Raw genomic sequence first — 15,353 nt, 5'->3', positions numbered from 1 at the left:
CGTATGAGCTTACCGCCGGATCGTATACGGCGCTGTGAAAAATTAACAAGACCATTGTTTGAGGACAGAAATGTTGAAACTCACGGCCGTGGATTTCCAGTACGGAGTACTTATTTCAGCCAAATTGAACTTGATTTTTCGATCCAAAAGATTCTGTGAGTTTTATTGGGCTGGGCGAAGATTTCCAAGTAAATGACCTGCCTCAGATCGCTTCGAATCAAGCTAGGAAGCATAACTGTACTGCGGGCGTATGTTCGCGGTGCGTACGCATCTGGCCGCATGTCGATTGTTCCCATGCCCGTAGTTTCAGCCGCACATGTACGGCGGCGTACGAACTACGGCCGGATTCATACGCAGTGTGAACATAGCCTTAATGTGTATTGCAGCGTCTCCCGCCTCTATCTAGTGATTTGTGGGGATCTGGACACCCCGACCCATACAGATGAGAACTATTTACATGTTTATATAACATGTCTAATAATTTCTACAGTGGCGGTAACACTTTGACATGGCTAGAATTTATTGTAGTTTGTGACAATAAGGGATATAATGCTATTATTTTCTTTGTTTATTTTTTTGCTTCTGATTTTTGATCAGAAAATCTGCAAAGTAATACTCTTTCAGCATACTGAATGTGTTTTTAAACATTTCCATAGTGGTCTTACTTTCTTACATTGATCATTATCATTAAATCCTCCAATTTATTAATATGTAAATTAAGCAGTTCTGTGTACTGAGGGTGGTACTACATAATAAATATTCATCTGGCCCTCTGCGGTGATAAGTGGCCAGAGTGATGTCCCTGCAGTGTTACCTCAATATTCTGGTAAAGACAGCAGGTGCACAGGGTGGATTGGTTCACTGAGGGCCCCCAGTGCACCCAACATCATTTACATAATAATAACAACAAACAGGATTTCAAGAAAATGGGGCTGAGGATAAAGGTAGGAAAATTACTTTTGTAGATTTATCATGTAGATTCTCATCACACAGTACATTTTTCGAATCGCTGCCTTATTCCCGTGTTTTCTCTATATGCAAATAAGGGTTGCTTGGTCACTGGAGCCATGCACTTGCATAACGTGCACCCATACATCCTCCCCTGGGTGGCGGAGCCAGGCCAGGGCTAATCAATGCATAAGGAAGTCCATCACCAAGAGACGGAGATATTAGTGCACTCGAAGCGCCCACCTCTAGTGCACAAAAATTACCTCATTTGCATATAGAGAAAATGGCACAAATAGTGGGAACAGGGCAGCAGTTAGAAAAATGGACGAGGTGGTCAGATTATACATGGCGGCGTCCATCAGGTTATGTAAAAACATTTATTTACTAACAGAAGTGGTACATTCACTTTTCTCTGGCCTTATGGGAACATAACACCTAGTTTGTGTCCTCCAAACAGCAATTAGTTTCCCTTTGAAGTATTAAGAAAATAACTCCATAATTCTTTATCCAATAAAAATGGCCTTTGTTGATAAACTCCCTCCTTTGTGTGACACTACCCAAACTTATTCCCCAAACCTATGATTCCGAAGTGCCACCTGCAAGCCATTACATTAAATCAAGTCTGCAACGTAAACACAGTGATCGGCACTACTTAGTCCAGGGACCTGGCTAGACCGAGATCCTAAGGTCAGAGTAAAATCCTGTCACTAATGGTCATACTCCTATCATATATACAGTGAATCTTGAATGAAGAAGTAAATGCTAGGCTGTGACTGTGACAATGGCTGTGACTTCTTTATTTCATAGACGTGTAAAAATCCATCGATAAACACGTGAAGGGCAAAATTTCAGATGCACACACAAAGTGACAGCGGTTTCGCTCAACAATAAGCTGCTTCAGATCAGCAGCATATTGAAGCAGTCCCATTGTCAAGCCAAACAACAGTCACTTTATGTATGTGTGTCTGGCATCCTGCCCTTTAAATAAATGGATTTTTACACATTTCTAAAAAAAAAAAGAAAAAGAAATCAAGCAGTGTGCTGTGAGATATACTGTATGCAATTTAGTTTTTCTTTCCTGCTAGAGATTGCCTGGTGATACATGAAATATTTGCGGTCATTAGTTTAATTGCAGAGAGTTACAGGCATCTTAAGTTTATTTCTTGTTTCCAAGTGGGTCATATTATACATGTATCAATGTGACAATAGAAGACTACCCTAGAGAACCTGTGTGTAAGATTATGGACCATTTTACTTCTGTATTAAATGAGTTAAACAGACCAGAACATTTTCTGGAACTCATGTCCTGGATAACCACCAACGCAAAACAATACACTGCCAAATCTAGAGAATGCATATGAACGTAATTCGATTTGAGTATATTTAGCAGATGTGTCTAATCTGCATTTATCAAAGCTTGGAAGAAAACTGGATCTACTAGGAACAGGACATGTGTCTGCCACCATTTCAAATGTGAAAAAATGTCCAATATATTTTTAACAATCTTTTTTTTTTTTTTTGTCGTTTACTTCATAATTTTGTTGTCTAAAATATAAATCCTAGGAGAGGGAAAACAAACTAACTGGCATAACATTAAAAAATCCTGATGTTACAAGGGAATTTAGAAAGATTTTTCTTATTTAGAAAGATATATCAACTCCCCCTATCAACAGGATAGATGATGACATACTGGTTGGGACCCCACAGATCCACAGATCTACAGAATAAATGGTGTGCATGGTCAGTGGTCTGCTAATATTCTGTTAATACTCTAATACTCTCTAATACTCTTAACCCCTTGCCGCAATATGACGTTCCGGGGATGCAGGTAGTTCCCGCAAATTGACGTTCCCGGAACATCATTCTCTCCCTGCCTCCCCCCTCTGTCCCTAGCAACGATCAGGCAGCGGGAGGAGGCTGTGTCACACAGTCTCCTCCCGCTGCCTCTGCCCGGAGGGGAGCCGCGCTCCCCCCGAGCAGTTAACCCCATACACACCGCGGTCAGGGCGACCGCCATGTGTATGGAGCAGCCAGAGGGAGATCCGCTCTCTCTGACTCCCCCCTTCACCCCCTGGAGCCACGTGAGTGTTCGCGCGGCTCTGGGGGGTTACCATAGCAACTCAGACACTGCTTTTTGCATCCGGGCTGCTAAGGATGACAGTGATCAGGGTCCTGCACTGAGGCAGGGACCTGATCTATGAATGAGCTGTCAGATTCTGACAGCTCATTCATTCTCTATAATACATTACAGCACTGATCATGTGCTGTAATGTATTATAGAGGTTCCTGTAAAGTGAAAGTAAAACACAAATACACACACATACATAAATACACAAATAAATACATAAATACACAAATAAATAAATAAACTAATTAATAAATGAAATAAATAAATATAAATTTGGTATCGCCACGTCTGTAATAACCCCATCTGTTAACCTGTTACATTAATTATCCTGCTCGGCGCAAAAAACGCCGCAAAAAATTTATAAAAAACTTATCAAAATTACAATTTTTTGTTAATCCCAACCCCTAAAAAATATAGATAAAAGCTATCAAAATGTTACATGTTCCCAAAAGGTGTACCACTAAAAACGTCAGCTTATGCCGCAAATAAAAAGCCCTCACATAACTTCATAGGCGAAAAAATAAAAATATTACTGCCCTTACAATATACAAGACACTAACAGTTTTTCTATAGTATAAATGCCATACACTATAAAAGCTATACAAAATGGATATCGCTGTAATCGTACCAACCTGATGAATAACGATAACATGTCATATGTAACGTATAGTATACGGCGTACAAAAAAATGGTGAAAAACTGCAGCTAAATTGTGTTTTTTATTCATGCCACCTCATAAAAAATGTAATAAAAAATTATTAGGGTGTCACATGTCCCCCAGAATGGTACAGATGGAAACATCAACTCGTCTTACACAAATATTTTGGCACCGCAAGGCCTCTGTGACATGGCATAATGGCTATAAAAAACCCTCAAATAAAAAAAGGCCCCAAAATTCAGTCAGGTGACGCACTGCGGACACATGTGGAGGATTTCTAGAAACATTGGAATAAGGGGAATAAATAGTGAGTGGTATTTCTCAGTTAGTATTTGCTGTGTTAGGAAAAAAATTATTAAAATAGAATATCTGCCAAAATAATGAAAATACACTTATTAAATGTTACTTTGAATACTTTGAGGGGTGCAGTTTTTACAGTGGAGGGATTTATAGGGGTAACTAACATACAGGCCCCACAAATCCACTTCAGAACTGAACTGGTCCCTAATAAAATCAGAGCTGAAATTTTCATGAAAATTTGAAAAATCGCTGCAAAAGTTTAAAGCCCTCTAACATCCTAACAAGTAAAAGGACGTTCACCAAATGACGTCACCATAAAGCAGACATGTTGTAGATGTTGCATTAATGATTAGTTCATGCTGCATGACTATCTTTCTTAGGAAAAGAGAGTTTTAAATATAAGGGAATGTAAATTTTTAGACTTTTTGCGCAAATATTGTGATTTTTACAAAACACTACTGAGTATATCAACCAAAGTATACCACAAACATAAAGAGGAATATGTCACGAAAAAACAATCTCAGAATAACCGCGATAGTTAAAAGCATCGCAGTTAATCGCTACATAAAGAGAAACAGGTTTGAAACAGAAACAGAAACAGATTTGAAAAATAGGCCCAGGGCATTAAGGCCAAAACAGGCTGAAGAGGCAAGTGGTATTGTAAATTCACTCATCTTTAGTTTGCATCCATCAAGATGTTTGTTCATAGGTGATAAATTGTCTTTGCTTTTTTTTAGTAGCATTACCATTATTTTTGCTACTACAGATGTCAAGCTAACTGGCCTATAGTAACTTACTACCTAGGTGAGTTAAGTAGGTAAACTACAGAAAGAAACTGCCCACAGATTGGTTATCTACAAGGGGACTATCTGCAGGAAGGGGCACTACCCGCAAGGGGATACCACCAACAGTGGGGGGTAATTCTTGAAGGGAGTATGTATACTACCTACAGTGGAAGCTACCAACAAGGGGGATATTACCTACAAAGGGACCTACCTACAAGTAGAATACAATGTACAGGAGGACTTACCTACAGAGAGAACTACCTATAAAGGGGGATACTACCTACAGTGGGACCTACCTACAAGGGGGATACTACACACAGGAGACATATCTATAATGGGGACCTACCTACATGAATATTTACCTACAAGGGGCATCACAAAACCTGAACAAAACCGCACTGTGTAATTCTCTGTTTTATACCGTCTCAACCATGGGCGACATGAAACAGGGACAAGCTCCTTTATCACAATGATATATGAGTCACTCTGAAATGCTTCTTCTTGCCTCACTGGCATTGATTTATAGACCCCCTTCCTAACAACCCCAATGACTTAGAAAATGATTCCTTGAAGGTTTTAAAACATTCTCTTAAAGCGAATGTACTAGCAGTACATTGCTTTTCTGTTTGTACATGAATAGACCAGCATTGGCACGGGGATGACAATGCCTTGGTCCTTTTTTTGGACCTCGGCCTGGTTCCCGCGCACTGCGCATGATGTTTGACTCTTAATATAGTGTAAATGAATGATTGAATAACGTTTAACTGTAAATAAAGCAGAAGAAAATTTTGGTTATGTTTCAATGTTTCACGAAGCCAGAATGTTCAGCTATTGAATAAATATAACTTGTATATGATTTGTGTTTTTGCTTTGAAGTAAAAGAGTTGAGTGAACTTCATGAGTAAAAGTGATCCCTTATATTTTTCCTGGAGTTGTCCATATACTCAAAGGTGGAGAGGAAACTAAAGAACCAAAATGTTAGTTTTGTAATTATATACCTATGTATTGTAAAGATTAGCACAGTCACTGTCTGAATTTCCCTATAATCAAAACATAATCCCCATTTCTTTGTGTGCTCAGGAAAAGGAAGTAAAAATAGTTCTGCTCCTTTGATCTTTAACCTCGAAGGCTAGAAATGCATCCCAAACCAGCAATTTTACAGAAACAGACTGTTGCATATCTTTGTGCTGTATGTAACCAGATATGCCTGTAATAAACATGCATTATATCCTGAACACAGTGTTATCAAATAAATCTTGGACAGAAAGTCTAACCCCTTAATGCAGCAGCCAAATTTCATCTTTTTCATTTCTTTTTTTTCGGGGGCTTTTGTTTTTAATCCAGTGGACTTTACGATGACATATCTGTATTCTGTGGGTCATTTCATTTACAATAATACCCAATTTATGTAACGTTTGTTTTGTTTTAGCACTTTTACAAAAAAAACTACAACTTTTTCTTTACCTTCAAAATATAAATCAACATTGGATGTTAAATAAAGCAATTTACATTATTTATTTTTCTTTTAGTTATCATGCTTTAATCCTTACTTACTTGTATCCAGGTCCAGTCTCCTGAAGGCAGCTTTTTAGTCTTGTTCTGGTTCAAAAAAAGAGACTAAATGCAGGAAGTTCTGACCAGTACAGTGAGTCAATGTGTCCATCAATCAAATGACTGCCTTCTCTGTGAGCATGCAGATGTTTAGTCTCTTTTTTAACTAGCACAACACCAAAAAGCTGCCCTCAGGAGACTAGACCTGGATACGAATAAGTATAGCTTTGTTTTAAAGCATGGGAACTAAAAAATAAAAACATTGAAAACATGCTTTGTTTCACATCCTCTGTTGATTTCGATATTGAGGCTGTGTTCACACAACGTTAAAAAAAGAGACAAAGCGGTCAGCTTTCCTTTTTAAAAAGACTTCCTGTTAGGACTCGGGCCATGCGTTCGGCTCCATAGCAGTCAGACTGCTTTTCATGATTTGTTCAGCTCTGCTGTTCCTGGTTGTATATCCACCAAACTTTTGCAGATCTGAATACATTAGACATGTGTTTCCACAACACATGATAACCCCAAACGTACCAACACATGAACAACATCAATAGTTTGTTAGAAAATTATGACAACGTTTTTTTAAAGACAAAGAATAATGTTGTACAAATACATATAATTAATAAAATATGGAGGCAGGACAAAGCACACAGCAAGGGAAGAGGAACTGCACGGCAACAGAATGAAAAACAGTTTCATCCACACTCTGACCAAAGAGATTCATATAAGCAAAATGCATGAGCTTATTGCAAAAAATAAGAATACTCACAGGTAAAGTGTGTAGAACATGTCCAGCACAAAACATATAGCTAAAAAAGAGAGACTATGCATGCATGGCCAACAATCCCAGTAGAGTATCCCTACATATGCGAGTGCAGATTAAATCCAATGGAAAGTTCTCAAAATATAGCCAGGCATGCAGCATGTAGAAAACAGTAATTTAAAGGGGTAAAGCCGCCACGCAGTGATCTTACCCAAGGAACACCCCAACGCATGTTTCAGGTTGTAGCATGTTCTGGTTGTAGCAGTGTCCAGTATTGCACACTCCCTGCTGATCAGCACTAGGTGTTGGTGATCAGAGTGATTTTGACTGAAAACTGACTCCCAGTTAGCTGTCGGCATCTGGGCTGGGACCTAACTATTCTGTGTATTTTGACTTTTTGCTTTTGTGACCTCGACTTCTCTTCTGGATACCGATTTTGGACCTTTGCTTCCCGTATGTTGCCGACTTGGACCACTGACCCCCCTTTTATTGTGTGTGTATTGTCTTGTCTCGTTTTGTGTTACCACTTGCTGCAGTATAGGGAACGCCCGCTGCCACCTAGGGCAGAGTGCGGCAAGTAGGTAGGGAAAGCTGGGGCGGGTTAAGCATCAGGGACTGCACTGTCTGTGTCTTCCCTAGTCAGTCCTGACACGTCCTTTATTGTTGCAATTTAATTGCCCTCAATGCAATGCATTAAAGTCAATAGAATGACGGATGTCCAATGCAGACAGTGCATAAAATGACGGACGTTGTCTGCATGGACGTCAAAATAATGATCATGACAATTATTTTTGGATGTCTTTTGCAAACAGTGGATGGTATCTTTTAGTTGTTCACACACAGTTTTTTTCACCGTCCTATCACTGTTTTTACTATTAAATTCATTGGACTTTTCAAATAAAGACACACCCAAAGGGCAAATAGTTCACCTAAACTAGAATAATTAAAGGGGAACTCAGGATAAGGAAAACTTGTTTTCTATTAAAAGTACATTAAAAGTTATATAGATGTGTCTATACAATGTATTACCGTATCTGTGCGGTTCTGTCACACTGGTAGCTGATAGAAATCCAGGAAGTGAAGAAAAATGGCCTCTGTGCCAATCCACACTTTCTCCTGCTCCTTCTGCTCTCCCCCCTTAGGAGACAAATATTCCATTCCTCTGTCTCACTTTGTGTGTGTTTGCTGAGGACAGGCTGATGATGCAGACAGGGGGCAGGGCGTGATGTCACAGGAGGCTTGGCTGGATTCCCCAATCCCCTGAGTGATTCACCATCTCCGACCAGCCAGAAGCAGGTGTTGCATTGATTTCGCTGATTGTGCAGAATTGTGCAGTGAAATTAGGGCTGTGTTCACACATGTTGGAGTGTCATTGCAGTACTGCAGCATATTCACAAAAATAATGCAGTAACACAAGTAAAGGATGCTAAACGGCAGAGAAGATCAGAGCCCTATTGTGGGGTTTAACTTCAAAGATAAAAGATTCTTGATCATAATATGTGCGTGGAAATGAAAAGAAAAAAAATTCAAAAATTTCTTTACTTTATTCCAATATCAGCGTTACAGGTAGAGAATACAGTGTGCTGTGTGGTGTTACAAGTAGAGAATACAGCATGCTGTGTGGAGTTACAGGTAGAGAAAACAGCGTGGTGTGTGGTGTTACAGGTAGAGAATACAGCGCGCTGTGTGGGTGGGACAACAATTAAATGATAAAGTAATGCAAATAATTCAGGAACACAATGAAACTGCAATGTGTGAACAGAGCCTAGAATTCTGCAAAAGATTTGGGCAGGGAATGGGCAGGGTGGGGGACTGTGATGAACAGCTGAGGGAAAGCATTGCATTCTGGAACCTGTAGACCTGTGTACAACCGCTTAACCAGGAAGTGCAGAAACACAAAACAGATCAAAACCCCCCAAAACAAATGGATTTTTGGTAGTTATAAAACTGGAATAGATAGGTAAGTAATGCCATACGCTTCTGCAAATTTCATTTTTTTCAACCTCTACCTGGAGTGCCCCTTTAACCCTTAGACGACCCTGGACGTAGGGTTACGTCATGGAAGTCTGTCCCCAGACGACCCATGACGTAACCTTACGTCCTGGGTGTTTCTCCCGCTATGAAGCGTGCTCCGGAGCGGAGCGCGCTTCATAGCAGGTGGGGGCCGGCTGCAATCAGCAGCTGGGACCTCACCGGCAATGACACGCTGCAGCGATCGCGCTGCCGCGTGTCATTAACCCCTTAAACGCCGCGATCACGGCGCGACCGCGGCGTTTAAGTGTAAGTGACAGGGGGAGTCCCCTGTCACTTACCGATCGGGACCCCCGCAGTGTGACTGCGGGGGTCCCGATTGTTGAAACGGACTGCCGGAGGTCTCTCACCTGCCTCCGTGCGGTCCGATCGGCGATCTGCTACACTGAGCCTGCACAGGCAGGCTCAATGAGCAGATCGCCGATAACACTGATCAATGCTATGCCTATGGCATAGCATTCATCAGTGTAGAAATCTAAGTATTGTATGTACAAGTCCCCCAAAGGGACTTCAAAAGTGTAAAAAAAAAAAGTTCAAAACACTAACACACTACCCCAAAGCCCCTCCCCCAATAAAAGTCTAAATCACCCCCCTTTCCCATTATATGAATAAAACATATAAAAATGAATAAATAGATAAACATATAATATACCGTAGCGTGCGGAATTGTCCGATCTATTAAAATATAACAAGCGTCATTGTGACCGGTAAACGGCGTACACGAAAAGAGGGGAAAAAGTGCGCAGATTACCGATTTTATGTTACATTATATATTAAAAAAAATCAATAAAAAGTGATCAAAACGTCCGATCTTCACAAATATGGTATTAATAAAAACTAGAGATCATGGCGGAAAAAATGACACCACATACAGCCCCGTAGGTGAAAAAATAAAACCGTTATAAGCGTCACAATAAGCCCATTTTATTAATATTTAATTGGCAAAAAAAAGGATTTCATAAAAAAATATATATATAACATTAGAGAATCTGTGTAACCTGCATATGGTTGTGTTCGGACTGACCTATAGAATAATAGTGTCATGTCGCTGTTACCATATAGTGCATTACGTAGACACAGGAACCCCCCAAACATTACCATATTGCATTCTTTTTTACGATTTCACCTATTTATATCTTCATAAATAATATATTTGGAATTCCATCGTACATGTTATGGTAAAATGAATGACGCCATTACACAGTACAACTATTCCTGTAACAAACAAGCACTTACATGGCTTGTAGATAGAAAACTGAGAGTGCTAGAGTTCTTAGAAAGGGGGAGGGAAAAACGGAAACACTAAGATCAAAATTTGCGCGGTCCACTGGGTCATTTTGGGCCTGGTCCTCAAAGGGTTAACCAACAGCCATCATTGCACTGACAGATGTCATTTTAAACTCAAAATGCTGGACGAAAATGGAGAGGGAAAAAAGCACTGTGAATATAGCCTAAAAGTTATAGCGACCACGCCCATTTTGAAAAAAAATATTAAGTAGGAACTACGGGGACATGCCAAAAGTTTTGATTGGTCATGGTCTCCCTACTAACACCCCCACTGAGCAGGAGAATGAGCTAAGTGTATGGTAGTGCATTTCATTCCTCAGCTCTAAGAGAGCTTTGTCCATGCAACTCCAATATACAGTAAGCCTATGCGATTGCCTGGACAAAAATAGTTGAGAGGGGGGGGGGGGGGGGGGGGGCTCTGCAGTGTGACAAGTGCAGGGTCACATGACCTGAGGCCAAAAGAAAAAATCATACATAGACAGGGGTTAACCTACCGGTGCTGGAGTTAGTGGAAGAGATTCACGAGTTTCTGAAGTCCCAATTTGTTCTCTAATGGTCTCATCCCCACTGCTTTCACCAGAGGCCTATATAAAGAAAACATTTAATTAAGCCTATGTAAAAGTGATATATAAATGCATATAGGTAGAATTATGTATGCTTTTAGGGATCAAGAGCGTCTGTTTGGTAAATTGATTTCCTTGGCTGTTTGTTCTGATCATAATAAATGGTTGGTCGGTCAGCTGGGATGGTTGGAAGAGTGCGGTAGCTCTGCAGCGCTTACTGTGGAGCATGGGCACTGGTGTGTTTAAGAGCAGTGGTCGCCTGCTGAGTGCCGCCCGACCCCCCCCGCCCCAGGTGGGAGTTGTCTGGCGTAAGCAGGGTGGAACACCGTATAAGAGAGTAACATGGTGTGCAGGATAGGACGCCATGGTCTGGTCCACTGATGAGATCCGAAATATATATATATATATTTATATATATATATGTATATATATATATATATATATAAATATATATATATATATATATATATGGTTGTTAATGATGTTTATCAATTATTTTATAGGTTTGCAGTGGTCCGGCTTGGGCTTGCTCGGGGCGCGGGGCTTGGTGGGGGCTGCGGGCGGCAGCCCTGCACGGTTAGATTAACTGAGTAAGATAGGTGTAGGTGTACCGCGGGGTGACTCCATGTGAAAATCATGGTGTTGTATAGGTTTTCGGGAACAAGCAGGATGATGTTTTCTAATAGGGGGTGGGTAAGGGGTTATAGAGAATACTTGCATTGATTTTATTGGCTTGTTTTTGTAAAACTAATAATATTTATAAATAAATAAATAAAGAATACATTTAATTAAGCCTATGTAAAGTGATATATAAATGTATAGAGGTAGAATTATGTATGTTTGTATGGTCCCAGAAGTTGGACACCCTGCAATCCTGAGGATAGGGCATACTGTAACTTAATTTGTGGGACAACTCCTTTGAGTTAATTCGGCCAACAGATGTCTATTCTGTACATATGAACATGTAGTGCTCATGTACACTGAATGGTAAGAGTAGAAGAAACTGCTGCCAGGCAGCTCTGGTGGCAGCTTATCTCCCCAAAAAGAAAAGGATTGGCCAGTTGAAATTAAAAAACAGTGGGCAGAAAGGACAAGTACACCAGAAAACCACAACAGTTACTCATGGCCTATTCTGTGGAGACAATCCCTTTAAGACTGGTTATGTGGGAAGATCTAATCAAGTACAGTAACTGTGTGTGGAGTTTGTATATCCTCCTTGTTTTTTTGTGTATTTCCTTTGGGTACAGGAAATTGGATTGTGAGTCCCCTTCAAGGGAATAGTGTGTTAGGTGTGATAAGTATACTCTGTGGAACATGTTGGAGCTATTTAAGCACTGGAAATAATGCAGAAGAGGAATAGTTTTAGGCTCATATTCCTGAATTTACTATCTGTTTATATTTTGGTGTAACTACAAAATTTCCATCCCTTGGAGTCTACGATCCTCCGTTTGCATGACCAAGGACAGGCAAGGCGTGCAATAATGAAGCTGAATAGACGATTCAGGGACTGTGCTCCTGAAACATCTATTCAACTGCGTGATTGCAGGCCTTGCCGCCTGTCCTCGGTCATGCAAATGGAGGATCAAAGACTCCAGGAGAAGCAGAGTTGATCTTATTGTCACATGACCTATTAGTGTTTTGAAAACTTACATAGGGATCATCATCTTCACACTGATCTTCTGCTGCCCTTGGGTTTGGCTTCAGTGATAGTTGTTGAATCGAACCCTACAGAAAGAGAACAATAAGATTAATACAAAAGCCAATGTACATTGTATATAGTTACATAAAGGATCCATGACAAATTAAAATTCCTAAAAATGACTTATTTATACACGTTAAGGCTATGTTCACACTACGTATATTTGAGGCTGTATATTTGAGGCTGTATAGCAACCAAAACAAGGAGTGGATTGAAAACACAGAAAGGCTCTGTTCACATAATGTTGTAATTGAGTGGATGGCCGTCATTTAATACAAATACAGCCTCAAATATACATAGTGTGAACCCAGCCTAATAATGTAAACTGTGTTCACTATTTACATTTCCTATAAACTACACAGTACTTGGCTGTTCACAGTTACTATAAATTAGACTTTAAGTCTGCCCATTGACCAAAAGTCTTATAGTGTTACTGTTGTTATAACTTTCAAAATTTAAATCAACAGTAAAGCAAGTTTGCAATTTACATAGTTGTTTTTTTTTTGTTATCATGGAAAATATGGCACTTTCTGTTTTCTGACTCTTTAAAAAAAAAAAAAAAAAAAAATACAGGAAAGTCAGAAAACAGGAAGTCCTGTGTTTCCCAGGCCCTCTGAGCGCTCACAGAGGAGGCAGTCATGTAACTGATGGACACATGACTATGACTCTCTGTACTGTCCGGAATTCCTTTGTTTAGTCAGTTTTTTTTCAACCTGCACAAGTCAGAAAACCTGCCTTTAGGAGACTGGACCTGGATTTCTGGTAAGTTCAGCTTTGTTTTACAGCATGATAACAACTAAAAAAATAATGAATGTATGTAACTGTTAATTTAGATTTTGAAAATTATAATGACAGTGACACTTTAAATGTGCTGAGGTGTAAAATTCACCTTACCAGATAAGGTTCTAGGTAAAAGACTAAAAACATGCAGCAACGTTGCAGGCTCTGCAGGTGATATACCTGAGGAGTTTTTTGAAATCATAAACACTCATTCGTCAACTGATTTCATCTTTTCGGATGATAAAAATCATTTTTGACCATATATCTCCTTGTATTAGGGCCATGTTACACATGGAGAATATTGGGTTGTTCTAACCTGCTAAAAAAATCAGTAGATTGTTGGCTGCACTTCCCCCTATGTAATAGGGAGCCAAACACAGGAACACAAGTTCCAATTATGAAGATCAAGATCCATTTACAGACTCCACCAAAATATCCTAGAAAAAGTAGAATATTTTATACTCTCCCTTACGATCCCCTGCTGGTTGTGAACGAAACATGATCCCTGAGGCTATGTTCACACTATGTATCTGTGCGGCTGTATTTTTTACGCGGCTGGAAATGTGCGGATGAAACTACGGCCGTGGGAAAAAATAGACATGCGGCTGAAAACATACGGTCATTTACTTGGAAATCTGGTTCAACTAAAAATAACAAATAAAATCTTAAGAAAGTGATGCAAACACCTCTGGATGCATCTGGGAAAGCAGGGAAACAGTTTACAGGAATCGCTATTACCGGGGTTTGCGATCCTCTGCAGTAATGCCGATGCCTCTCATGGTTAATATATTTAATTAATAAAACACATTTTCGTTGTAATAAAGTCCCTTTCGTTGTTCAATAATTAAATTTAAACGAATCCATCATTTTGCAATTAAATATACTGTTAAAATAAATATATATATATATATATATAAATAAATGTATATTTATATATTTATTTATTTTTTGACAGTATATTTAATTGCACAATGATGGATTCGTTTAAATTAAATTATTGAACAACGAAACTGATTTTATTACAAAACAAAAATGTTTTTTATTAATTAAATATAAATTAGTACAGGAAGCTCCATTAAGCCGTTAATTCATATTCCCGGTAAATAGAGCATTCTGTACTAATCAACACTTTACTTTAATTAAAACATCAAATGTTTCTTTTAATTATGTTATCACAATAGCATTATTAGAAGAAACATTTTGAATTATATGTGCGCTCAACTGATTGGCTGATTGGCTGAGCGCACATATAAAGAGCCGGTCCGCAGTACAGTCACTTCATTGTGCTGCGGACCAGCAAAGAGGACACATCGGGGTGAGTATAAAGCTCTCCCCACCCCCTCCCCAGCACTGCACCCATCCCAGTAAGGAAGGGGGGTCACTTAACCCCTTCCTTGCTGGGATGGGTGCAGTCTGACATCAGTCTGGCCCCCAAGGGGTTAAGGGGGATGCAATACATCCTCCCTTAACCCCTTGGGGGCCAGACTGTAAGCAGCGATCTGTAAAGATGCTGCATACTGTAGGGTGCACAACACCGCTCACAATGATGGGTGTTGTGCTCCTGTTTGTGTGTTTTTTTGTGTGTTTCTCCCTTTTTGTTTTTCAAATATAGGTATCCTGTGGATTACGTTGGATTCGGTGGACTACGTCGATGACCAGCAGTTGTTTCGTGTTTTTTTTATTTTTTATAAAATGGTCAATGAAGGGTGTGGGGGGGGGGGGGGGGGGGGGTTATTTGAATAAAAAAAAATTTTCCACTTGTGTCTTGTCTTTATTTCTTTACTTTATAGACTTGGTAGTGGAAGCCGTCTAATAGACGGAATCCATTACTAAGTCTGGGCCTAGTGTTAGCCGGTATAA

General features: G+C 39.7%; 1 protein-coding gene across 2 annotated transcripts in view; it reads right to left on the bottom strand.

The window, feature by feature from the left end:
- Positions 1 to 15,353, bottom strand: part of COL15A1 (collagen type XV alpha 1 chain) — a 226,451-nt gene that overhangs the window by 113,587 nt on the left and 97,511 nt on the right. For both annotated transcript variants that reach the window (XM_069958271.1, XM_069958272.1), the window contains 2 exons: positions 12,665 to 12,739; positions 10,946 to 11,035 (listed from right to left, as the gene is read on the bottom strand). In XM_069958271.1, coding sequence (XP_069814372.1) covers positions 10,946 to 11,035; positions 12,665 to 12,739 — 165 coding nt within the window. The remainder of the gene's footprint in view (positions 1 to 10,945; positions 11,036 to 12,664; positions 12,740 to 15,353) is intronic.

The sequence above is a fragment of the Dendropsophus ebraccatus genome, chromosome 2 (assembly GCF_027789765.1).
Source record: "Dendropsophus ebraccatus isolate aDenEbr1 chromosome 2, aDenEbr1.pat, whole genome shotgun sequence".
Taxonomy (NCBI): domain Eukaryota; kingdom Metazoa; phylum Chordata; class Amphibia; order Anura; family Hylidae; genus Dendropsophus; species Dendropsophus ebraccatus.
The sequence above is the reverse complement of the archived record's forward strand: the minus strand, read 5'-3'. Positions and strand labels throughout refer to the sequence as shown.